Source organism: Dama dama, chromosome 1 (genome assembly GCF_033118175.1).
Source record: "Dama dama isolate Ldn47 chromosome 1, ASM3311817v1, whole genome shotgun sequence".
Lineage (NCBI taxonomy): Eukaryota > Metazoa > Chordata > Mammalia > Artiodactyla > Cervidae > Dama > Dama dama.
Window position 1 is genome coordinate 76,953,470 of NC_083681.1, and position 25,118 is coordinate 76,978,587.

The following is a 25,118-nucleotide window of genomic DNA, read 5'->3' on the forward strand; positions in this document are numbered from 1 at the left end:
GACAGATTTCCTCTTCTTGGGCTCCAAATCACTGTGGATGGTGACTGCAGCCATGATAGCCAAAGACAATTGCATCTTGGCAGGAAAGCATTGACAAACCTAGACAGGGCATTGAAAAACAGAAATATTACTCTGCCAACAAAGGTCCATATGGTCAAGGATATGATCTTCCCAGTGGTCACATATGGTTGTGGGAGCTGGACTGTAAAGAAGGCAGAGTGACAAAGAATTGAAGCCCTGGAACTGTGGTGCTGGAGAAGATTCCTGAAGGTCCCTTGGACAGCAAGGATACCAAGCCTGTCAATCTTAAGTGAGATCAACCCTGAATATTCACTATAGAAGGACTGATGCTGAAGCGGAAGCTCCAATATTTTGGCCATCTGATGCGAACAGATGACTCATTGGAAAAGCCCCTGATGTTGGAGAAAATTGAGAGCAGAAGGAAAAGAGGGCATCAGAGGATGAGATGGCTGGATAGCATCATTGATGCCATGAATGTGAACTTGTGCAAACTCTGGGAGATGATGAGGGACAGGGAGGCCTGGTGTGCTACAGACCATGGGGCTGCAAAGAGTCGGACACGACTGAGCAACTGAACAACAACAATAATGACAGCATGATGATGCACGATACTAATGTCCTGTCCTTTGGTCTTTATAACGATACTAATGTCCTGTCCGTTGATCCTTATAGCCTTCTTTCCTTCCTTTTATCCAAGCTTTATTCAGTTAAAATTGACAAATAGTATGTATAAGGTATTGAAAATGAAGCTCTGATATATTGTGAAATGGTCACCACAGTATGGTTAGTAAATGATTCATTAATTTATACAGTTAACATTTTGAGTGTGTGCATAATGAGGACCATTAGGATCTACTCTCCTGGCAAATTTCAAGTTTATAACACAGAATTAGTACCTAGAGTTGTCATATACATTGAATCTCCAGAACTTATTCACTGAATAATAGTAAGTTTGGTCATTATTACTGATTTTGCCCACCTTTGGGACCCTGGAAAAAGCGACCAATCTACTCTCTAATTCTATGAGTTTGAACTTTTAAGATTCAACATATATGTGAAACTCTAAAAGTATTTACCTTTATCTGTCTGCCTATTTTAGTCAGCATAATGCATTTATGGTTCTTCCATATGTAGGAAACAAAGCTTCTTGAATTCTAAAAGACACAGTCTTGTCCCTCTCAAGACCCATCTAATTTCAGATCCTCTGCCCACTATCATTTTATCTCTCAAATAGAATAATTATTAGATCTAAGGCTGAATATATTGATCAAAAGATACACTAGTTTTAGATTTCATCTTGGATTTAAAATCCTCATTTTTTTCTTTCATAATGATTTTGAGATTTCTTATAAGTTATATAGCTATTTAATCAATTAATTATTTTTATTAACATTAGCTTATATTCATTAGTATAGAAAGTACAGTGTATGCCATAGAACATAAAGAGACTCAAAGATTTCTCAGGAAATACAATAATTCTTAAGGTAGCTGAAATATTATTCAAACAAAAGAATAAGTCAGCAAAATTTGACAAAAGTAGAAAATTCTGGAAAATTTTCATCAAAGGAAAAGTGCCATATGCAAATTCTTGATACATGAAGTATGCAATATTTCAAAACTAAAATATTTCTAAAACTTAGACTTAATAACAACAAATTCTCATCTGAACTATTTAAAACAACTTTGTTTCTCTTGCATCACGCAGTATAAGTTTATAAAAACAAAAACCACAATATGTGTGTACTTGTGACTATAAGAGTGTGTGAAATATAAACCTTTAAAATCATATTTAAAGTTTCAGTTTTTCCAGGGCCTGTTTCACATCCTTGTTCCTTAGGCTGTAAATCAGAGGGTTTAACATGGGAATCACGAGGGTGTAAAACAAAGAGGACATTTTGTCTTCATCTAGAGAGTAGGATGAACTCGGCCTGAAATACATGAAAAATACAGTTCCCTGGAAAATTGCCACAGCAGATAGGTGGGAGGCGCAGGTGGAGAAAGCTTTGAACCTCCCTTCAGCAGAGTGGATCTTCAAGACTGATAGGATGATATAACAACAAGAGACAAGGACTCCTGAAATGGAGGTCAGTTCAACACAGCCAAAAAAAATGAATAATGCCAATTCATTGACCCTTGTATCAGAGCAGGAAAGGGAGAGAAGTGGAGGTAAGTCACAAAAAAAGTGGTTAATCACATTTGACCCACAGAAACATAAGTGGAATGCTAATGCCGTGTGTATCAAAGTATCTGTCATTCCCAGCAAGTAAACCCCCGCCATGAGCAGGGAGCACAGCCTGCTGGACATGCTGACCGCATAGAGCAAGGGGCTGCTGATGGCCTTGTACCGGTCATAGGCCATCACTGCCAGCAGGAGACACTCACAATCTATAAAGCTAGAGAAGACTAAAAATTGCAGAGCACAACCATAGAAGGAGATTGATCTCTTTTTGGCTAAAAGGTCCAACAGCATCTTGGGGCCAATAGCTGTGGAATAGCAGAGGTCACAGAAGGAGAGGTGGCTGAGGAAAAAGTACATGGGTGTGTGAAGCTGGGGATCCATCCTAATTAAAACAATCATTCCGAGATTTGCCAAAAGGTTAATGAGATAGATAATAAAAACCATGATAAATAAGATCATCTTAACTTCAGGCTTATCCGTAATTCCCCACAATATGAACTCAGTTAAGGATGAGCAGTTTCCTCTTTTCATTCTCCTGTCTTCTTGTCTAAACTTTTGAGGAAATGATCAAGAAAATGATACACGTAAGGGAACCACTTCGGGGCATTCACAAAATATCTGCAGGGAAGAACACAATTTATTTTTGCAATGGTCTTTTTAAAATATGTTCAGCCTGGTGTTTCTAACATCAGTGTTTTTTGCACACTATTTTGAAGATGTGATGAGATATCAATTCATGCAAATATCCTTCTTGATACAAGGAAGGTAGCGCTCAGAGAAACTGAAGAGCTCATGACAGCAACCAGTCAATCCTAAAGGAAACCGGCCCTGCTTATTCATTGGAAGGGCCGACTGATGCTGAAGCTGAAGCTCCAATACTTTGGCCACCTGTTGTGAAGAACCAACTCCTTAGAAAAGATCCTATTGCTGGGAAAGATTGAAGGCAAAAGAAGAGGCAGCAGAAGATGCGATGGTTAGATCGCATCACCAACTCAGCTGACATAGATTTGAACAAACTCTGAGAGACAGTGAACGACAAGGAAGCCTAGAGTGCTGCAGTCCATGGGGTCACAAAGAGTCAGATGTGACTTAGTGACGGCACAACAACAACATAGACAGTAACATAGCTCAGAAATTACGTCTGGATTTACACAGAAGTTTCTCAACTGCCTAGCTCGGATATTTTCATTATTATCAGATTGATAGCAATACCTCTTTAGAGAATGCCCGTTGATCAAGTCATTTTCTGAGTGTGTGCCCGCATGCGTTCCCTGACGCTAAACTCTGTTTGACTCGTTGCGTCCTCATGGACTGCAGCCCTCCAGGCTCCCTGTCCACGGGATTTTCCAGGCAAGATTCTCATCCCATGGAGAAGGAAGTCTGGTGAGCTGCAGTTCGTGAGGTCGCAACGAGTGAGACAGGACTTAGCGACAGAGCATACACTCAGAAAATGACTAAGTCAGTGGGCATTCTTTAAGGAGGGATTGCTATCTACCTGATAATATTAAGAAATATCCGAGATAGATAGCTGAGAAACTTCTATTTCTAGATGTTGTTCCTAACTTAACTACTGCCATAAGCTCTTTAATTTCTCTGAGCACTGTATTCTTTGTATTGAGAAGGATATTTAGATGAATTGACATCTCATTACATTGCCAAGGCAGTGTGGAAAAAAACACTGATGCTAGAGACAGCAGGCTGAAAGCATATGTATAACCATTTACTATGCTGGAAAAGTTCCTTGGATACAAACATTTATTTTCATCATCATATCGCACATAAAACATAATTTAAAATATTAATTATTAGTTTTACAATCTATTAGTACACCATACACTGATAACAATGAAAATAATTGTTAGTGATCCTAGTCTTCAGTATTTAGTGAGACATGAAATAAGTAACATTGAAACCTTTCTCTAAAAATCGATCACTGCTTTGCCACAGAACTTATTATCTATTTATAGAGTTTCTGCTGCCAAAGGAGGAGTCTCTTGAACAAAGAAAAATGCTAAAATGAAGTGAAAACCACAGAATCTAACACCTACTATTGCATCTCTTTGGATTTTAATGGACTTCTGTATTATAAGAGTGGAAATAGTTTTAGGGACAATAAATGCCTCTGTGACACATAGGTTTCTCTGTCTAGGATGTATGCATTATGTGTCTGTCATACATTTGCATGCAGATTACATGTCTCCAATGTATATGAGAACAGTGCGTGCGTAAGGAATTCTTTCTTTTGACCTTAGTAGCTATGGGGCTTCACATGAAGATGAATGTGCACATTTTAATTTTTAAATTCACTCGTACATTATATTTTAAATAAAAGAGAACAAATCCACCAAGCCCCCTTTAAATTCACCTATATGCTACTCTGATTATAAAAGGAGTAATATCTTTCCTATAAACCAGAATCAAAATAAATTAATTTAATAGTTATATTATGGATATTAACAAGCACAGAATCTGCCAGCTCTGAGAAGAAAATATTGTTCCTGAACATTAAATTACAGAATGTATTCAACTGAGTAAACAGGTATAAAATGTTTTATTTATAAATTAATTTTCCTCCAAATGGGAATGTTTTTGTCCTATGTTCTTTAAATCAGGACCTCAAAACTTACCTGAGATGAGCTGGTCTTAGGTAGCTGAGCAGTAAGCAGATAGCATTTTATTTTACCAGGTACTTTGGGACTTAAATCCCTGGGCCACTGCCTCTGGGTATTGGTGTTGTACAAACATGTCATTAATTATGTTTCTGCTTCTGCATATTGGCTCATGAATTCAGGGACAAATTTAACACAGGATGACCTTGTATACATCAATATTGTTACTAAATTAATCTAGCAAAAGGGGGGCTTCCCTCATAGCTCAGTTTGGTAAAGAATCTGCCTGCAATGCAGGAGACCTGGGTTTGATTCCTGGGTTGGGAAGATCCCTGGAGAAGGAAATGGCAACCCACTCTAGTACTCTTGTCTGGAAAATCCCGTGGACAGAGGAGCCTGGCAAGCTACAGTCCAAGGGGTCCCAGGGGTTGTAAACGACTTAGTGACTAAACCACCACCACCAAGGATGAAGCAATGTGAGCTAATATAAAGAGAAATGTTTCCATAATATATGAAGTAAATATTTAAAATATTTAGAAACCTTGTATATATGACAAAGAACTTGTATCCAAAATATATGAACTTTAATCAATAGTAAAAAAATAAAAAACAAACAAAAAAAGTGAGCAAAAAAAAAAAAAAAAAAAAAAACTTGAACAAATACTCAACAAGATAACAAATAAGCAAGAGGTTAATGCTTAAGAATTTCATTCTTATGTGAATCAGTAGGTATTAAGCAATGGCAATAAAGCCACAATAAGATAAGATGACCTAAATGTTAATGGACTGAAATTAAATACTGATCATAACTAATTTTCTGTTTCATCTGAATTCTCATTTGTGAAATACACAGGATTTCTTATCGGTTTGGGTATTTTCTCAGTTCTTTTCAATTTTTTTGTTTGTTTGTTTTTCTACTTTTTTCCTTATAAATCTGAGAAATTATTTATGCTAAAATCCATAAATGTAGTACATATATAATTTTGTAAAAGTGATTCTTAATGTCAATTTTTAAAAATGCCTTTGTATATGTCATTGTCATTCTTGCCTATGAGGAACTCAACACTAAAATGTCACCTGTAACCTGTGGAGTTATCATTGAGGCAAATCTCAAACCACAGTATAATTGCTAATAATTTTCCACTAAAATTAAGAAGGGCTCCCAGGTGGCTCAGTGGTAAAGAATCCAACTACCAATGCAGGAGACTCAGGAGACATATGTTCGATCCCTGGGTCAGGAAGACCCCCAGAGGAGGAAATGGCACCCCACTCCAGTATTCTTGCCTGGAAAACTCCATGGACAGAGGAGCCTGGCAGGCTACAATCCAGTGGTTGCAAAGAGTTGGACATGATTGAGCACACACACACACACACACACACACAATCAAGAAACTATGTTTCAAAAGCGTTTTTCTATCATTATTTACTTCTCTGTTACACATATAGTGTATGTGCAGTTGTTCTCAATCCCCTAATTCTACTCCTATCTAAATTATTTTTTCCCTCAGGTACATCCCTGTCTTCAGGGATGCAAAAATCCCTTGGGTTATATTTTGTTCAGCCAGAAGCAAGTGTTAATTTTTTAACAGGCCTGCTCCTCAAAAACATGTGGACTAACATCCTTTCTATCTTCCCCCATATAACAATTTAAACCTGAGTTTGGGTAGCTACATTATTAATTGCAAGGTGGGTAACCTAAAATACCTCCCAATGGGATTGGTGCTTCATTAAAAATGGAGATTTTAAGTAATCAAAAAGCTTCTTAAGGAGAAAATGTATGCTTCAGATACAAATGAGGGAAAAAATGGTCATTATTTAGGTTTTTCATGGTGCCTCTGCTGACATGAAAACAATTTTATGTCAGCAAACACTACCCAAAGATGACCTTTTTCAGAATATAATGGTCAGTTCCTCCAACCGTGAGTAGAATGACACAGAGCTCACTGCACAGTCCAGTACAAAGTCCAGGAGCGCTCCCCGCTGCTGAGAGAGTGACCGGGAGGGTCAGGGGGTGGACGAATGCAGTGCTGTCCTACAAGCAAGGCAGCGCTTTCAGTGATACGGAGATCGAGGATGTCCTGAGATGCTCTGGTGATTATGCTCCACCTCAGTTTCATTGTTGTAGCCACGCGTTCCGGAAACAAACTCACTCAGAAGGACAATGCAGATCATGGAGGGCAGTTTATTACACCTGCCGGCCCAAGGCAGCGTCTGCTTTTAGCCAAGGACCCTGACCAGCACTTGTGAAAATCTTTTCTACCCCATGTGTACGTGTCCAAACTCACCAGCCCAAATCCCTTGAGACTTACATAAACTAAGGAACGATAAATACAATCCCGATAACCCCATCATTCATGTGCCTTGTGCTCAGACAGTTAAACAATTAGCCAATAATCTATAAGCCGGAGGTTATACTCTGATAGGTACACAAAAACTTATGGCCTGTCTGGAGGAAGGGGTGATTAGTGTATGTGTTCTCTTAGGCGAGGAGTAACCTGGATACGATCTTCAAGATTCCCCTGTCCGGGGCGGGGGTCTTATCCTTCTGTTGTCGTTTCCATAGACATTAAACTCAGAGTTCAGAGTCCATTGGAGAGGTGGACGAGCATGATCAGCATGGACAGGCCTACGATGGAGTCCAGGCCCTATGAATTCCTTCTTCATCATAAATCTATATGAACAATCATTTTATATAAGAAAATTTTAGACTTAAAAATAAATATTATTATTTTTTACAATCTCATAGAGAAAAAAAATAAAGAGGGTGATTTTAAAGTATAATATACATACAGAAAAAAATTTGTATCTAAAAATGCAGACTGCATAAAAATCTTTCAAAAATAGAAAGATTCCTGCACCCAGGACCAAAAAAAAAAAAAAAATTACTAGAGTCTCAGAAACTGTCCCTACATCCATCAGAAACTGATTTTCCATATGACATGTGAGTTTGTTTGTTTTTAAGGTACATAGTAGTGAGATCAGATTTTACACTTTTATGTCTGACATTTTTCACTGAAGATTATGTTTGTGAAGTTTTCCCCTGCTCTTGCATGAAGTTATTTTTTCTCATTGCTGTGTACTTTTCCAGCATACAAACTTATCATAAACTCATTTGTCTAATCTAAAGCAGGAGTCAGTAAACTTGACCTGTTAAGTTTTACTGGAGCTGTGGCGCACCATTTATTCACGTATTATGGATGGCTGCTTTTGTGATAGAGGACAAAACAGTTTTTATGTACCAAGATTTTATGGTCTACAAATCCTAAAATATACAGTATTAAGTACTTTCAGAAAAGTATGTCAAGTCTTGATCTAATGTGTTAAAAGAAATGAGTTGCTTTTGGTATTACACTACTGTAATTAATACAACATTTCTATACATGTTTTTTTGGTGCATATTCACTCTGTACTCTTGGACATACTTCTAGGAATAATATTTTTGGTCGTAGGACATTTACGTGTCCGGCTATAGGAGATTCAGACATAGAATTTTACCAAGTGCAGTGTCAAATCTCAATCTACTGTCAAGGCATAAAAACTGGTTGTTTCACATCCTCAACAGTAGTAGACACTTGTTTACTATTTGGTATGTAAACAAGTACTTTTGCCATTTGGTAAATGTCAACACAACTCTTAATATTTTGTTTCACTTCCCTTTACTTCAGCACTAATAAAGTTGGATATCTATCCACTACTATAAGTGAAAGTTTGCAGTCTTGCGCCATGAGCTGCTCCAGGATTCGTGACCTCCAGAGGAGAGGGTTTTGATCTGGAGTCAGAGAGGAGGCTTGATCACTTGAAGTTTTTGTGTCATAAAGTTTTATTAATGTGTAAAGGGATGGAGGAAGCTCTGACATAGACTTCAGAAGGGGGCAGAAAGAGTGCCCCAAGTGCTAGCTTTTAGCAAGGAGTTATATATCGGGTAAAGAATCACCTGAAAACTGAGAGAGTTGCATCAGCCCCCTCTCCCACAACATGCATTTTGAGACAGAATGCAAGGTGAGTCATCCCCAGCCATAAAACAATTGACATGAACCCTAAAGAAAGGCAGATTTCCAAACAAATACATAGCTTCATTAACATAGCTTAAGAGAACATTTCCATGACTAAGACAGACAGATATGTTGAGCCATTATCAGTTCAAGGTTTGAGAAAAGTTAAGCCCAGGCTGAACCAGGGGTCTTCCTGACAACACAGAATTTAAAACAAACCTTCTTTTAATTTTGTATAGAGAAGGAACAGACAAAACAAACAAACAAAAAGCATCTGCCACTTGCAGTTTACTTCCTCTGCTTCGGGATCCCTAGCCTTCCTGCCTGTTACCCTCTCATAAGGAGTCCATGAGATGTTGAACTTGGATAACAGGGCATGCAAAACAGCTGTTTTTAAAAGTTTTTGGCCTACTAAACTCACAGTGTCTTCATGCCTTCATGTAACTGACAATTCAGATTGAGTGAGTGAGTGAAACTCACTCAGTCGTGTCCAACTCTTTGCAACCCCATGTACCATACAGTCCATGGAATTCTCCAGGCAGAATACTGGAGTGGGTAGCCATTCCCCTCTCCAGGGAATCTTCTTAACCCAGGAATCAAACCCACGTCTCCCGCATTGCAGGCAGGTTCTTTACCAACTGAGACACAAGGGAAGCCCAAGAATATTGGAGTGGGTAGCCTATCTCTTCTCCAGGTGATCTTCCCGACCCAGGAATTGAACTGGGGCCTCCTGCACTGCAAGCAGATTCTTTACCAACTGAGATACTCGGCCTATATGTTCAGATCAATTCTTTGACGGGAATGTGAAGTGACTCTTTTTTCTTTTTTTCATATTCTTTCCATTGATATAGATGGATTTACGCTACAGTAAAGCCATAGTTTATAGAGGCAGATCATATCGCCTGAAAAGAGCCTTAGAGGTAATATAGCTTAAATCCCTCTTCTACACAGGGTGATCTGAGGGATAGAAAGTAAGAATGAGGTATTCAGACTGGTGTTCCTGCCTGGTTCATAGCATGGTTCTAACTAAAGAGAAAGACATCCAGGGTGGTTAAAGATTTTTGCCTCTAGCTTTAACCCAGATCCTCCTACTTACTGGTGTGTTGAACGTTACTGCTTTCCTACTTGTAACGAGTATACCTGTACAGCCAGTAACAAGTATGAGTCTGTCTGTCCTCTGCATTAGACATTTACCAAATCTAACATTTCTTTGCCATGTTTCAGTTCAGTCCAGTCTGTCAGTCGTGTCTGACTCTTTGTGACCCCATGGACTGCAGCACTCCAGACTTCGCTGTCCATCCTCAACTCCCAGAGTTTGCTCAAACTCATGCCATTGAGTCGGTGATTGCCATGTTTATGCTAAAGAATTTCAGTGGCAAGGAAGAAGAAAGAGGCCAAGATACAGGAATTTGACTGTAATATTAAAATATTACATATGTCATTGATAAATTGCATTTGCACAATATTTTCCATGAGTCATTGGTGCATGTATAAGGATAATGTGATGTGAAGACATTAAAATGGTAAAGAATGAAGAATACTGAAATTTACAGGCTAGAATAAAGTTTTTGATAAATTGTTCCCATTTTTTTTACAGATTACTGTCAAGAAAGAAGAAACATTTTGCCCAAATTCCTATCTGAGTTAGAAATTATCTAAAAAAAGAAAATTTCCATAATTTCTCATTAATTTCTTCAATTTGAGGAGAGCAAGCCTACAATTAACTGAATCAATCAGTTCTATTTTAGGAATTCCATTTAATGGGCTTAAAATTTTCTTCTATTTACGTATTCCTCACTAGATACAATGAAATGGGCTAGTATTCATGTTGAATTAGTCTTTAGATGCTGATCATATATATGAAGATGGATTAATTAGATCCATGTTTATTGATCTCTGAATTAATGGTAGTCCACTGACACCCTATTTTAACTATATTTCTGACTATATTTGCTGCCATTTTGCTGCTCATAAGCAACAAGTCAAAAGAAGTCTGAGTGAATTGATAAAGTATGCCAGGAGCACACATATTTAAGTCTTTCATATTATGCAAGAATTATCCTAATTTTTTCACTATGATAATTTTTCTTAACATGGCATAGTGCTTTATAAATACCACCCTGAACAAAAGAGGAATTATAGAGGCTTTATTTTTCCATTCTGAAATATTGTCACATAAGAACATTTTACAATGGCAGCAAGAAAATTGAAGACCATCAGAGGCTTTTAATTTTATAATTGCAATGGATAATATGTCTCTTTCAGTACATTATGGTATTTTAAATACATGGTCACATCCTAGCTTTCTTAACAAATTAATTTAGTGCTTTAGCCTTCAGGAAACCAGATCAAAAGCAGATGAAATAGTCAACTAGCAAGAACTTAGAGCTTATTCTTTCTAGTGAAATTAATAGGCATGTCTTATCACTCATGGGAAATAGATCGGGAAACAGTGGAAACAGTGTCAGATTTTATTTTGGGGGGCTCCAAAATCACTGCAGATGGTGAATGCAACCATGAAATTAAAAGATGTTTACTCCTTGGAAGTAAAGTTATGACCAACCTAGATAGCATATTAAAAAGCAGAGACATTTCTTTGCCAACAAAGGTCCATCTAGGCAAGGCTATGGTTTTTCCAGTGGTCATGTATGGATGTGAGAGTTGGACTGTGAGGAAAGCTGAGCACCAAAAAATTGATGCTTTTGAACTGTGGCATTGGAGAAGACTCTTGAGAATCTCTTGGACTGCAAGGAGTTCCAACCAGTCCATCCTAAAGGAAATCAGTCCTGAATATTCATTGGAAGGACTGATGTTGAAGCTGAAACTCCAATACTTTGGCCAACTCATGTGAAGAGTTGACTCGTTGGAAAAGACCCTGATGCTGGGAGGGATTGGGGGCAGGAGGAGAAGGGGGTGACAGAGGATGAGATGGTTGGATTGTATCACCGACTCGATGGACATGAGTTTGAGTAAACTCGGGGAGCAGGTGATGGACAGGGAGGCCTGGCATGCTGCGATTCATGGGGTTGCAAAGAGTTGGACACGACTGAGTGACTGAACTGAACTGAACTTATAGTATATTATCTTAATGTCCAAAGCCATTTTGTGGACCTTCCAAACATGTGTATATGTGTTCAATATGTTAACTATATTCTGATATACATTTGTAAGCTACTTATCAAACCCTCATTTAATTTTGTACTACTGACTTATAATTAGCAGTGAAAAAGTGTTGTCTTCTATTTTTAGTTTATTATATATTTGTTTATTTGATCTTCCAGACAACATGTAGTGCTTTGTTTATATAATGCTCAAAAGCAAAGAATTCTGATAAACAGGGTGATATAAAGTAATCTTTTAAATAGGTGGTTTTTTGTGAACAACAAAGAGACAAAGAGGTGTATTTAACCAGAGCTAAGAGTAAGGAAAATGGGAAGGAAATTGGTGTGCAGAGAGTCACAGAAGAATCTACAGCTGATAATGAAGCACAATTATGTACTTTACTATGATTCTGTCCACTGTCCCTTAACTTCTTTTACTCTTTTTTTTCAAACTGTATTCAGATAAAATTGACAACATGCTTATGATATAGGGCATGAAGATTTAATATATGTGTACATTGTGAAATAATTACTACAATAAAGTTAGTTAACACATTCATCAATTTACATAGCTATCATTTTGAGTGTGCATACCATGAAAACCTTTAAGAACTACTCTCTCAGCAAATGTCAGTCTTACAATACACAATTTTAACTAGAGTCACAGTGCACATTAGACCCCCAGAACTTATTCATTGAGTAACAGAAAGTTTGTAAACTTTGATCAGCATCACCCATTGCTCCCACTGTTCAGCCCATAGCAATATCCAATCTATTCTCTAGTTCTGTGTGATTGACCAGTTGGATTCTACATGTTTGTGGGACCCGTACAGTACTTGTCTTCCTCTGTATGAATTATTTCACTTAGCATATGCTCCTCATGGTTCTTCCATGTTGTAGCCAATATGACTTCTTCTAACAGGTATGGACTCGTACACTTCAAGATCTGAGTAACTGTCACATCCTCTGTCTGCTATTTTTTCATCTCCCAAATTGAATCCTTTTCTGATTTGACTGAATATCCAAAGATGCCTTTTCTTTAGACTGGTTTTAGATATTTTTACTTTTGAATAATAGACCACCATGCGTTATCTCATGATGAATTTCAGGCTTATTATGAATTATTTGACTATTTAGTTAATACATTATTAATACTAGCTTAATATTTAATTGTATTTAAACTACAAGATGTAGTATATAAAGAACTGAAAAGCTCAAAGATCAATTAACAAAATGCACTATATATCTTAGTGTAATTTAAATAGTGCTTGACTAAAAACTGAACAAAATTAATATATTGAAAAAGTCAGAAAAGTTTTTCCCAGAAACTGATGCCGTATACAAATTCGGGAAATATAAAGAAGCATGGTAGGTGGGGGAAATAGCAATACACTTCAAATAGAAATTATGTTTCTCATGTAACCTACCATTTAATTTTAATAAGTCAACAATCACCATATATGTATGGATGTGTATGTGTGCACATACACAAAATATAAATTTTTAAAACCACTTATTCTTCAATTTTTTCAGGGTTTGTTTCACATCCTTATTCCTTAGGCTGTAAATCAGAGGGTTTAACATGGGAATCACAAGGGTGTAAAACAAAGAGGTCATTTTGTCTTCATCTAGAGAGTAGGAAGAACTTGACCTGAAATACATGAAGAGCATTGTTCCCTGGAAAATTGCCACAGAAGTTAGGTGAGAGATGCAGGTAGAGAAAGCTTTGATTCCCCCTTTGGCAGAGTGGCTCTTCAAGACTGATAGGATAATATAACAATAAGAGACAAGAACTCCTGAAATTGTACTCAGTTCAATGAAGCCAAAAGCAGTAAATATCAGTAACTCATTGACCTGTGTATCTGAGCAAGATAGCAATAGAAGAGGAGCAACATCACAAAAAAAGTGATTAATCTCATTTGACCCACAGAAACACAAGCGGAAGGCTAATGTCAAGTGTATCAAAGTCTCTGCTATGCTCACCAGGTAAACCCCCGCCATGAGCAGGGAGCACAGCCTGCTGGACATGCTGACCGCATAGAGCAAGGGGCTGCTGACGGCCTTGTACCGGTCATAGGCCATCACTGCCAGCAGGAGACACTCAGAATCTATAAAGGTATAGAGCACCAGTAATTGCAGGGCACAGCCATAGAAGGGAATCGATCTGTTCTTAGCAAATATGTCCACCAGCATCTTGGGGCCGACGGCTGTGGAAATGCTGAGGTCACAGAAGGAGAGGTGGCTGAGGAAGAAGTACATAGGTGTGTGCAGCTGGGGATCCATCCGAATCAGGGTTATCATTCCGAGATTTGCCAGAAGAGTAACGAGATAAACAAGGAGAAACATGGTAAATAGAATCACTTTGTTCTCAGTGTTATCTGTAATTCCCAAGAAAATGAATTCAGTTAAGGAGGAGCAATTCCCCGTGTCCATTCTTCTTTGTTCTTGTGTAAACTTTTGGAGAAAATGATCAAGAAAATGATACTTGTATGTGTAACACTTTTTGGCATCTACAAAATGTCAAAAGATAGAATATCTTCTCTGTAAGTGTCTTTTTGTACTTAGAAAATTATTCAGTCATGCACCCACTCTTTAAAGAGGCATGACTATTCTGCAATAATAAAAATGTACCTGAGAAAGACCTTTGAGAAATTGGATGTAAATCTGGATGTCATTTAGGAGGTTTTTTACTTTCTGTAAGCTCTTCTCTGAGTGTTAGTTTCTTCATCCCAGGGAGTAGATTTAGAGAAATTTAACTCTTTACCTCTTGAGAAAAACCTAGAAGAGACACCAGTGTTAGAGAGACCAAACTGTAAGACATAGGACTGAGCATCTATGATGGCTGAAAATAGTCACTTAGATACAAAAACAATAACAATTTTTACGTTTCTCAAAAAAGAATGATTGGTTTCAGAGAATTTGACTTAGTTCGAGAAACAGTGAGTATATCAATGGCTAGTAATAAAAAATAATTATATTCCTGGTTTTAGTTTATGTTATGTTCAGTATTTGCTTAGACATGAATTAAGTATTATTGACCTGATTTTCTAGAAATGCATTCTTGCTTCCCTACAATGCTAATTACCTCTTTGTGGAGAGGTAGCTGTCAAAAGGTAAATCTCTTAACAAGTGGAAAAAAAGAGCTAAAAGGAAGTGAAAACAACAGAATTTATTGTATGATTCGCATCATTTTAGATTTTAAATGGCCTGTTAGTTACTAAAGTGGAAATAAGATGAGGGACAATAATGTTTCTAAAATGCATAGACTTTCCTCTTTGTTATATGTGTATACATTTTAATGTTTATAAGAATAGAATGGAAGCAATGAACTTTTTTTCCCCTCAGACCTAAGTAAAAATGGCATGTGGTTCACATAGAGATGAATTTGTACATTTTTTATTTTTATTGCAGTACCTACTCTGCTTTAATAAAGCAAAAGATTTTTTAAATTCATGTATACATTTTTCCAATGATAAAAAGAGTAAATATTTCCTGTGAAGAAACAGCAAAATAAAATAAATAAACAGTTGCATTATGGATATTAACCGGTTCAGATTCTTGTGATTCTGAGATTGAAATATGCCTAGTCATTGATTTCAGATTTTAATGAAGAGGCAGGCACAATATGGTCCATTTACAATTTTTTTTCCCTCAAAATGTTAAGTATTTTCTTCTATATTCTTTGAGTTAGGAACTGGAAACCTACCTGAGGTGAGCAGGTCTTAGCTAGCTGAACAAAAGGCAGATGGCCTCTTATTTTACCAGGTACGTCGGGACTTAAATCCCTGGGCCACTGCCCCCTGCTTTGATCTGACGCAAACATTTCATTAATTATGTTTCTGCTGCTGTGTTTTCTCCTGAGAATTCAGAAGCCACTTAGCACAGGCTGAATTTTCATGCTTCACTAATGTCATCAAATTGATCTATGGTAAAGAGAAAACTGCAATTTTATTTTTTTTTTGTATGATGTGCTTCACAGTTACCCTGAAATGGTTTCATCCTTCTTTAGGTAAAGAGTAAACCTACTGAAACTCAAAAAGATCCTCCCTCCATTATTTCTGTTTTGATAGATTTGTTCATAGTGTTTTAGAGTCTCTTCACATTTCATTTAAGGATATTACCACACTTGGTTCATGTTTTCTTTTTTACTGAAATGCAATGTGTACCTCATAGAATTCACCCTTCTAATGTATACAGTTCTTTGTTTTTACTATATTTTTAAGGTTCTTAGGTTATCACCAGTATTTTCTGCCACAACATTTTCATCATTACAATAAGAAATCCATATTTATTAGCTGTCACTTTCCCTTCCTTCCTCCCTGATCCCTGGCAATTACTAATTTACTTTCTGATTCTTTGCTTTCCAATTCTTGGCCTCCTTTTAAACAGAATTATGCAACATGCTTTTTTGTTTGTTTTTTTGCTTGCTTGTTTTTCTTTTTTTTTGTTATTCTTTTCATCAGCCTTCTTGTCTTCATTGAAATATTTTCAAGGTTCATCTATATTGCATATTTATAGTTCTTTGAATTTTTGCCATACTTCATCTGTTTTGACCAACAACATTAGCAGAAATATTGTAAGTCACTTCTGGGTCTTGTCTTGAAGAAGACAATATGTGAAAGCCATGAATTACTATTACAACTAGCCATCTGATTAAACAGTGTGGCACATTCTGAGATTACATGAACTGAAAGGGGAGAATTTGGGTTCATCTTTCTAAACATTCTCATCAAGTGTCAATAATTAAAGAACTTGAAACCTAGCCAATCTTTCCACTGAATATTTCATGCAACCTCAGTAAACACTAGAAAGAACAAAATAAGGAGTTGGTGGCCATTCTCTTAAGCGATTTGGTTTTGAAATACAGTATAGGTAGGAAGAGATAACTAGAACAGTGTGCAAAAATAAATCAGAGAAACAAGCATTTGAAGATATATAAATGCATGTATATTCAAAGGTTTCCCAGGTGGCTCAGTAGGAAAGAATCTGACTGCCTAACAGAAGATGTGAGTTTGATCCCTAGGTCCAGAAGAGCCCCTGGAGTAGAAAATGGCAACCCACCCAAGTATTCTTGCCTGGGAACTTTGGGCAGAGGAGCCTGGCAGGCTACCATCCATGGGGTCACAAAGAGTCAGACATGACTGAGCACACATGGTCAGTGGTCATTCTCAAGTTATCTAGTTTTGAAATGAAGTTTATGTAGCAAGAGATAAGTGGAGCAGTGTGCAAAAATAAATCAGAGAAGCAAGCTTTTGAATATATATATAAGTACATGCATATTCAAATATTGAGGGAAAATGTTTGAAAACTATATATATATATCTGACAAAGAACATGTAGCCAAAGTATATGAAGAGTCCACACAGACAGTAAGAAAACAAACAATCTAATAAAAATTGAACAAAGAATTTCAACAAATTAAGTCTCATCAAGAAGATATATACAAAGAAACCCACTTCAGACCTAGAGACACATACAGACTGAAAATGAGGGAATGTAAGAAGATATTCCATGCAAATGAAAATCAAAATAAAGCTGGAAAAGCAATACTTTTATCAGATAAGATAGACTTTAAAATAAAGAATGTTAAAAGACACAAGGAAAGACATTATACAATGACCACGGGATCAATCCATGAAGAAGACATAATAATTATAAATATATATGCACTCAACACAGGAACACTTCAATATATAAGGCAAATGCTAATATCTATAAAAGGGGAAATTAGCAGTAACACAATAATAGTGGGGAACTTTAGCACTCAAATTACACCAATGGACGGATCACCCAGGCAGAAAATTAATAAGTAAACCTATTCTTAAATGACACAATAGACCAGATAGATTTGATATTTGTAGGACATTCCATCTGAAAGAAGCAGAATACACATTCATCTCAAGTAAACATGGAACATTTTCCACAATAGATCATTTCATGGATCACAAACCAAGACTTGGTAAATTTTTAAAAATTGAAATAATAACAAGCATCTGTTTCCAATGACAATATGAGAAATCCATTACAAGATAAAGCTGTAAAAAACACAAACATATGGAGGCTAAACTATATGTGACTAAACAACCAATATCACTGAAGAAAACAAAGAGGAAATCAAAAAATACCTAGAGACAAATGACAACAAAAACACGAGCACCAAAACCTAACGTGCTCAGTAAAAGCAGTTCTAAGAAGGAAGCTTATGACAGTACAATCTTACCCCAGGAAACAGGAAAAATCACAAATCAACAACCTTACATTACACATAAAGCAACTAGAGAAAGAATAAACAAAACCCGAAGTTAATAGAAGGAGCCAAAACATAAAGATCAGAGCACAAATAAATGAAAAATATAAAGAAAATAATAGCAAAGGTCAGTGAAACTAAAAGCCGGCTCTTTAAGAATATGAAGTTGATGAACGTTCAGTCAGACTCACCAAGAAAAACAAAGAGAAGACTCAAGTCAATAAAATTAGAAATGAAAGATGAGAAGTAACAACTGACATTACATTTTCCATCAGTCATCAGTGATGTGTAAGAGGGATGTGCTATGGAAAGAAGGAAAGTTAGTGATGAAATTAGAAGTGATGAAATTAAGACACTTGCTCCTTGGAAGAAAAGTTATGACCAACCTAGACAGCATATTAAAAAGCAGAGACACTACTTTGCTGACAAAGCTCTGTCTAGTCAAAGCTATGGTTTTTCCAGTGGTCATGTATGGATGTCAGAATTGGACCATAAAGGAAGCTGAGCACTGAAGAATTGATGCATTTGAACTGTGGTGTTGGAGAAGACTCTTGAGAGTCCCTTGGACTGCAAGGAGATCCAACCAGTCCATCCTGAAGGAGATCAGTCCTGGGTGTTCATTGGAAGGACTGATGCTGAAGCTGAAACTCCAGTACTTTGGCCACCTGATGTGAAGAACTGACTCATTGGAGAAGACCCTGATGCTGGGAAAGATGGAAGACAGGAGGAGAAGGGGACGACAGAAGATGAGATGGTTGGATGGCATCATAGACTCGATGGACATGAGTTTGGGTAAACTCTGGGAGTTGGTGATGGACAGGGAGGCCTGGCGTGCTGCAGGCCATGGGGTCTCAAAGAGCTAGACATGACTGAGCGACTGAACTGAACTGAAGTGAATCATAAGCTGTGGAAATAGTTTTCCCTACTCTGATTTTACCATTATTTCAAATAATGATGACATGGTCATATTCTTTGTAAGCCAAATTCCAAATAAAATCTGAAAAGTCTGCATGTTCAACAATGCTTTTTAATGTTAAAATCGTATAGAAGTAGCAACAAACTGGATGACAAAATAAAACATTTTTTAAAATAGTAGATATTTGTGCAAAAAAATTGCTCTTAATTATGAAATCCACACCTACAGAAGCATGCAATTCTTTTCTTTAAAATAAGACCTCTTTTAGTACTCTCCCTTTGACACCATTATTATATTAAATTCTTGCAAAGTACTAATGAGATGTGTCTGTAGTCACAGCTGATTATATTCACAGAAGTTCATACATCAGATAAAGGTGTGTCGAATACATACATAGCAGAGGAAAGCACTCTTTAAACATCGAAGTGCTCAATCATAACACACACATTAAAATATTAAAACTTGCACTTCTGAACAACATTTCCTACCACAAAAGAGCTTCTGCACTGGCTGAAAAGTCACTAAAGAGGTACAATCTACCACCACCAAACACTGTGAAACATGAATGTGTATTTTCTCCTTTAGAATTGTATTCAAGCCTGTGCAATAAAACAGTGTGTTTTTTTTTTTTTTTAATTTCACACAGCAATACTTCTGGTGGGATGGTGTAGCTAGCCATGTGCTTTTAAATAAGCTTCATACTCATTTTAATTTTGTTTTTTAAAAGAATGAAAGGAAAAAATAATAGCTAAATGACTTGCTTTATGTCTGGTAGAGAAGATTGAAAACCAGTGATCAAACTTCTGGGACAGCAGTGTTTCACGATTTTGTAAAACCTTCTTTAGTAAGTAATACACATATATGTAATCTAAAAAAAAGTGATACTGATGAACCTTTGTAGGAAAGGAATGGAGACACAGATGTAGGGAATGGACTAACACAGTGGCGGCGGGAGAGAGTGAGATGAATGGAACAGTAGCATCAACATATTTACACAATCAGGAGTGAGATGGTGGGAAGTTGCTGTGTAGCGCAGGGAGCCCAGTCTCAGGTGATGACCTGGAGGGGTGGTGTGGGGGAGGGATATAGGAATAATCATGGCTGATCTGTGTGGTGCTGGAGAAGACTCTTGAGAGTCCCTTGGACTGCAAGGAAATCCAACCAGTCCTTCCTAAAGGAAATCAGTCTTGAATATTCATTGGAAGGACTGATGCTGAAGCTGAAACTCCAATACTTTGGCCACCTGATGCGAAGAACTGACTCATAGGAAAAAACCCTGATGCTGGGAAAGATTGAAGGCAGGAGAAGGGGATGACAGAGGATGAAATGGTTGGATGGCATCACCAACTCAATGGACATGAGTTTGAGTAAACTCTGGGAGTTGGTGATGGACAGGGAGGCCTGGCGTGCTGCAGTCCATGGGGTCGCAAAGAGTTGGATATGACTGTGTGACTGAACTGAACTGAATTGAAAAATACAGTAATAAAAAGAAATGGTTAACTTCTAAACTGGGAAATGTAGAGATTTTTAAAAATTTTCTCTGATAACCCTGTGGCCTGTATTTAAAGCATTTTAAAATAAACTCATCACACTACTTTTTCAGTAATAATTTTCTCAGTGTGGCAATCACATCCTTGTTCCGAAGGCTGTATATCACGGGATTGAACAGAGGAGTCACTGTGGTGTAGAAGAGAGAGAGCAGCCTGTCCGTTCCTGCAGAGTGTCTGGATTCGGGCCTTAAGTAGGCAATGGCAGCAGATCCAAAGAATAAAAGCACAACCAACAGGTGAGACGCACACGTGGAGAAGGCTTTGGCTCGCCCTCTGGCTGTTGGCAGCCTCAGAATGGTGCAGATGATTCTGATATAAGAGGCAAGGATCAACATAAAAGGTACGCCAACAAACAACAGAGCTACTGCATAGACTGCCAGCTCTTGCACAGAAGTGTCCCCGCAGGCCAGCTTCAGAATGGGGGGCCCGTCACGGAAGAAGTGGATGATCTGGTTAGAATGACAGAAACGCAGAGTGAAGATCCACCACGTTTGCCCTATCTGCACTGGGATTCCGCTGGCCCAGGAGCCCACAGCCAGCTGGAGGCACGTCTTTGGGGTCATGACCAGGGGGTAGTGCAGGGGGTCACAGATGGCCACACAGCGGTCGTAGGCCATCACCGCCAGGAGGAAGCACTCAGTAGCTGCCAGTACAAGGAAGAAGCACATTTGGGCAGCACAGGCCAGCACAGAAATGCTCCTGTCCTGAGTCCAGAGGTTCACCAGGATCCTAGGGGGAGAGAGACGGACACGTAAAAGATTTCCAAGGAGGAAAAATTTGCCAGGAAAAAATACATGGGTTTCTGCAGAGCTGGGTCAAGCCAAGTTATTATTATTAAGAGGCCATTTCCAATTAAAACAATGGTGTAAGTGATGGTGAACACCCCAAATAATAACCCTTGTAAGTTTGGAAGATCAGAAAACCCCAGTAGTGCAAATTGGATGACTGTGGACATGTTGCCGTTTGCTTCCATCTCTTCGTATTTCATCTGTGGGAATGATTCAATCAGAGGCACTGTCATTTCATTTTTATTGACTCTTGTTTTTTGTGTATAAACTAGATTATATGTCTTCTTACTTTTCATTTCCCTATAAAAACCAAACTTATAATGCCAGGTGCTCTAGAAGTACAGAGAAGTATACCTTTTTTTTTTTTTTTCATTTATATTTATTAGTTGGAGGCTAATTACTTAACAATATTGTACTGGTTTTAGCCATTCATTGACATGAATCAGCCATGGATTTACATGTGTTCCCCATCCTGATCTCCCCTCCCGCCTCCCTACCTTTATTTATCATTAAACCTATCTGAAAGAAAAAACTTCAGTCTCTGTTTTCTCTACCATATATTATTTTATTGCTTTGATTCTGAAGATGCGTGATTGCAGTTTTGCTATTCATCTGAACATTTAAAAATTCAAATTGAAAATTACGTTCAGTTGTAACAATGATTTCATGTTTTCAACTGACATGCTATTTTCACCTCTCTATTCTGTTTTCCATTATTATCAATTCAAAATTAATATTATTCCTGTAAATATTTTGTAAGCCACTTAAAATTGTTTTGGGGATAAAGATAGTTAATTTTTAAAATGATGATCTTCCAGTGGTATTTCTAAACCTTGTTTGTCTTTGACATTACACATATTCAGCTCATTTACTATAAAACCAAATTAATGAGCTGACCATTGAGTATTATGGGATACGATTTATCTTTTAAAAGAGTGTACTTCAATGTAACGTCTATGAAAGCAACAGTCATAGATTTTTTTTTTAATATCTAATTTCTCTTTTTATTCATGTATTTGTTTTAGTTTGGCCACATGGCATGTAGGATCCTAGTTCCCAGACTAGGGATCAGATCTGGACCCTTGCAGTGGAATCAGGGAGACTTAACCACTGGACTACCAGGGAAGTTCCAGTAGTCATAATTTTTAATTCAGGTTTTCCAACTTGGAGAAAAGAATCATTAAGCTGATCTTCTGTCCAGGAACACCCAAGAGAGAAGAAGTAGGTACATCTGGCACTTAAGTTCCAGCTAGGGGTTCTAACTAGAATGCTCACCTCTCACACACTTCCTGCATGAACGAAACATCACCACAGTTCATCTCTGAGATCTTCCTGAATTACTCACATCCTGGAAATTGCTGTTGTTCTGCTGGCCCCATGTAATTCATTAATTCTTGTGTTTTTTTTGTGTGTGTGTGTGTTTTTGTGTATGTTTTTTATGTGAATGTGAATATGTTGAGTTGAGGTTTCCCATCTTTGTTAAGTACTTGTCCTTTGCTATAGCTAGATCTTAAGCTTCTTGTGATATTCTATACATCTTTCTATGGAGTATATAGTATATTTTCTCACAAAAGCAATTTCCTAATTTATTGAATAAATTAAAATGAATCAACTTGATTGTTTCTTTACAATAGTCCCAAGATGTAAGTGAGGATTTGTACCCCAAATTCAGAACAAGCTCCTGTACCCTCCTGTTTTATTTACTTATTTAATTCAGTATAGACTGTAGTACTTGTATACTGATTAAAATTGCTTGTTGAAAGAATCATCAATCTTTTTAGACCAGTACAGTTCAAGTGTACCTTCTGTAGAGTGTGTGTGTATATAGAAATTATACTCTTTTCACCCACTCTTGTAGAAGTTACAAACTACATCATTGTTTTCAGTATATCATGCATAACTTTCATGGTATGTCTTAACTAATTTGAAAGTTCACAAAGACAAAGCCACTGCAAAGAAGAGACAAACCTGTATCCGTATTCTAACAGTTTTAAGTGAGGACGAGGGTCAGCATTTCAGCTGCAGAAGTGTAGACACACATGTGGGGCGGAAGGAGCAGTCCATCCAAACCTTGAGCATCCCAAGGAGTTCCTTTTCCCTGGGGACGGGGGAGCCGGGTGGGCTGCGGCTTTGGGGTCGCACAGAGTCGGACACGACTGATGCGACTTAGCAGCTGCAGCAGCAGCAGCAGGAAAAGGAAAACTAAATAGGAGTCTGTTTTATCATCTGCAGTATTTCAGACTACTTATATATATTTATATTTTACATATAGTATATATTAAGGATCAAAAGGTATTTAAACTTAACTCATTATTATAGAATTTTCCCAATGAAAATGTGATGTTAAGAAATATAAAAACGCTTTAACTGAGTCTTTAAAATGATCAGAAATGGGGGTCTGATGGGTGACATTATTAAGATATGATTTTATGTGTATAAGACCATGAAACAGTGCCTATTTTTTTCAACCTTATCCTGACACCTTTATCCATGTTTATTCACCCATTTAGTTCAATGTAGAGTGTAATACCTGGATACTGATTAAAACTGCTTGTTGAATGAGCTCTCAGTCTTTTCAGTCCAGTATGCACCATGCCCTACATTGATGAGTTAACCTCTGCCTTCAGAAACTACTGTCAGTTGTTTTTGTTTGTTTGTTTGTTAATTTTATTGTATCTTCTTTTAATAAAAGGTTTTCTCTCATTTTTTGTACTTCTATCTAAATTATTCCTTTCTGTTCAAGTAGGATAGTACATTTGAATATCCCTAGGTCAAGATTCCTGGAGAAGGGAATGGCTACCCACCCCAGTATTCTTGCCTGGAGAATTCCATAAACAGAGTAGCCTGGTGGGTTACGGTCCATGGGGTAGCAAAGAATCGGACATAACTGAGTGACTAACACTTTCACTTTTTCACACAGGGTAGTACATTTGAAAATCATACTGAAACTCAGGTTCAAAAAACAGCCAAAAGAAGTAAAAAAACAGAACTTACAATAAAAAATACAGTGTTCTTAATTTACTGAAATCTTTTTTATTCTTAACTTTGCTTTTCTTTGTCAAATGCAGCAAGATTTTATGAATCTTAAGTGGAATTATCAATGTAAAATCATATTTAAATTAAGAAATATTAAAGTTATTCAAATCCTACCCAAGTTATGCTTAGTTTTATAAAAATCTCATCAAAATTTTTCTTCTCAAATTTTGCATTGTTGGTTTCCAACCTCCACAAACCTTTAGAGAGTACTACTGCTACACTCAGAAAGAAGAGCCACTAAATTATTCAGCTTACATAGTCACTTTTGTTTTTATCCAAATAACTCATGTTTGCTTTTCTGGTCTTTCCACTGTGTGAGGATTATAATAAGCAAGTACATCATCTATCATTAAAATGTACGTGGTGCTATTGAAAGCAGGTTTGTAAAATCAAATTGAGGATAGGAAGTAAAAGTCTAAAACTGGTGACTCCAGAAGTCTAATTCCTTGCGTGCTGCAGTCCTTGGGTTCACAAAGAGTCAGTCACAACTGAGCAACTGAACTGAGCTGAATTCCTTATTTGAAGTTTCTAAAGATTAAAATGAAAACATACCAAAATCTCTTTCATATTGTCAGATTCAGTTACCATAAAAGTTATTTTTAACAAACAGTATTTTATGTTAATAGGATGCAAAATCCTTTTAATAAAGTTCATTTACTATCTTATTCCTTAGTTATAT

General features: G+C 37.1%; 2 protein-coding genes and 1 pseudogene across 2 annotated transcripts; all 3 read right to left on the reverse strand.

Moving 5' to 3' along the window:
• Positions 1–1,810: 1,810 nt before the first annotated feature.
• On the reverse strand, positions 1,811–2,731 carry LOC133055620 (olfactory receptor 5W2-like). Its single transcript, XM_061140759.1, has one exon. It carries the CDS (start codon positions 2,729–2,731, stop codon positions 1,811–1,813), a length of 921 nt encoding a protein of 306 aa, XP_060996742.1.
• A 10,674-nt stretch (positions 2,732–13,405) lies between these two features.
• Positions 13,406–14,341, reverse strand: LOC133055631 (olfactory receptor 5W2-like). The gene has a single exon (XM_061140768.1). The coding sequence runs from the start codon at positions 14,333–14,335 to the stop codon at positions 13,406–13,408; it is 930 nt and encodes a 309-aa protein (XP_060996751.1). The 5' UTR covers positions 14,336–14,341.
• Positions 14,342–20,656: 6,315 nt separating this feature from the next.
• LOC133055641 (olfactory receptor 10AG1-like) lies at positions 20,657–21,612 on the reverse strand (annotated as a pseudogene).
• Between the last annotated feature and the right edge of the window lie 3,506 nt (positions 21,613–25,118).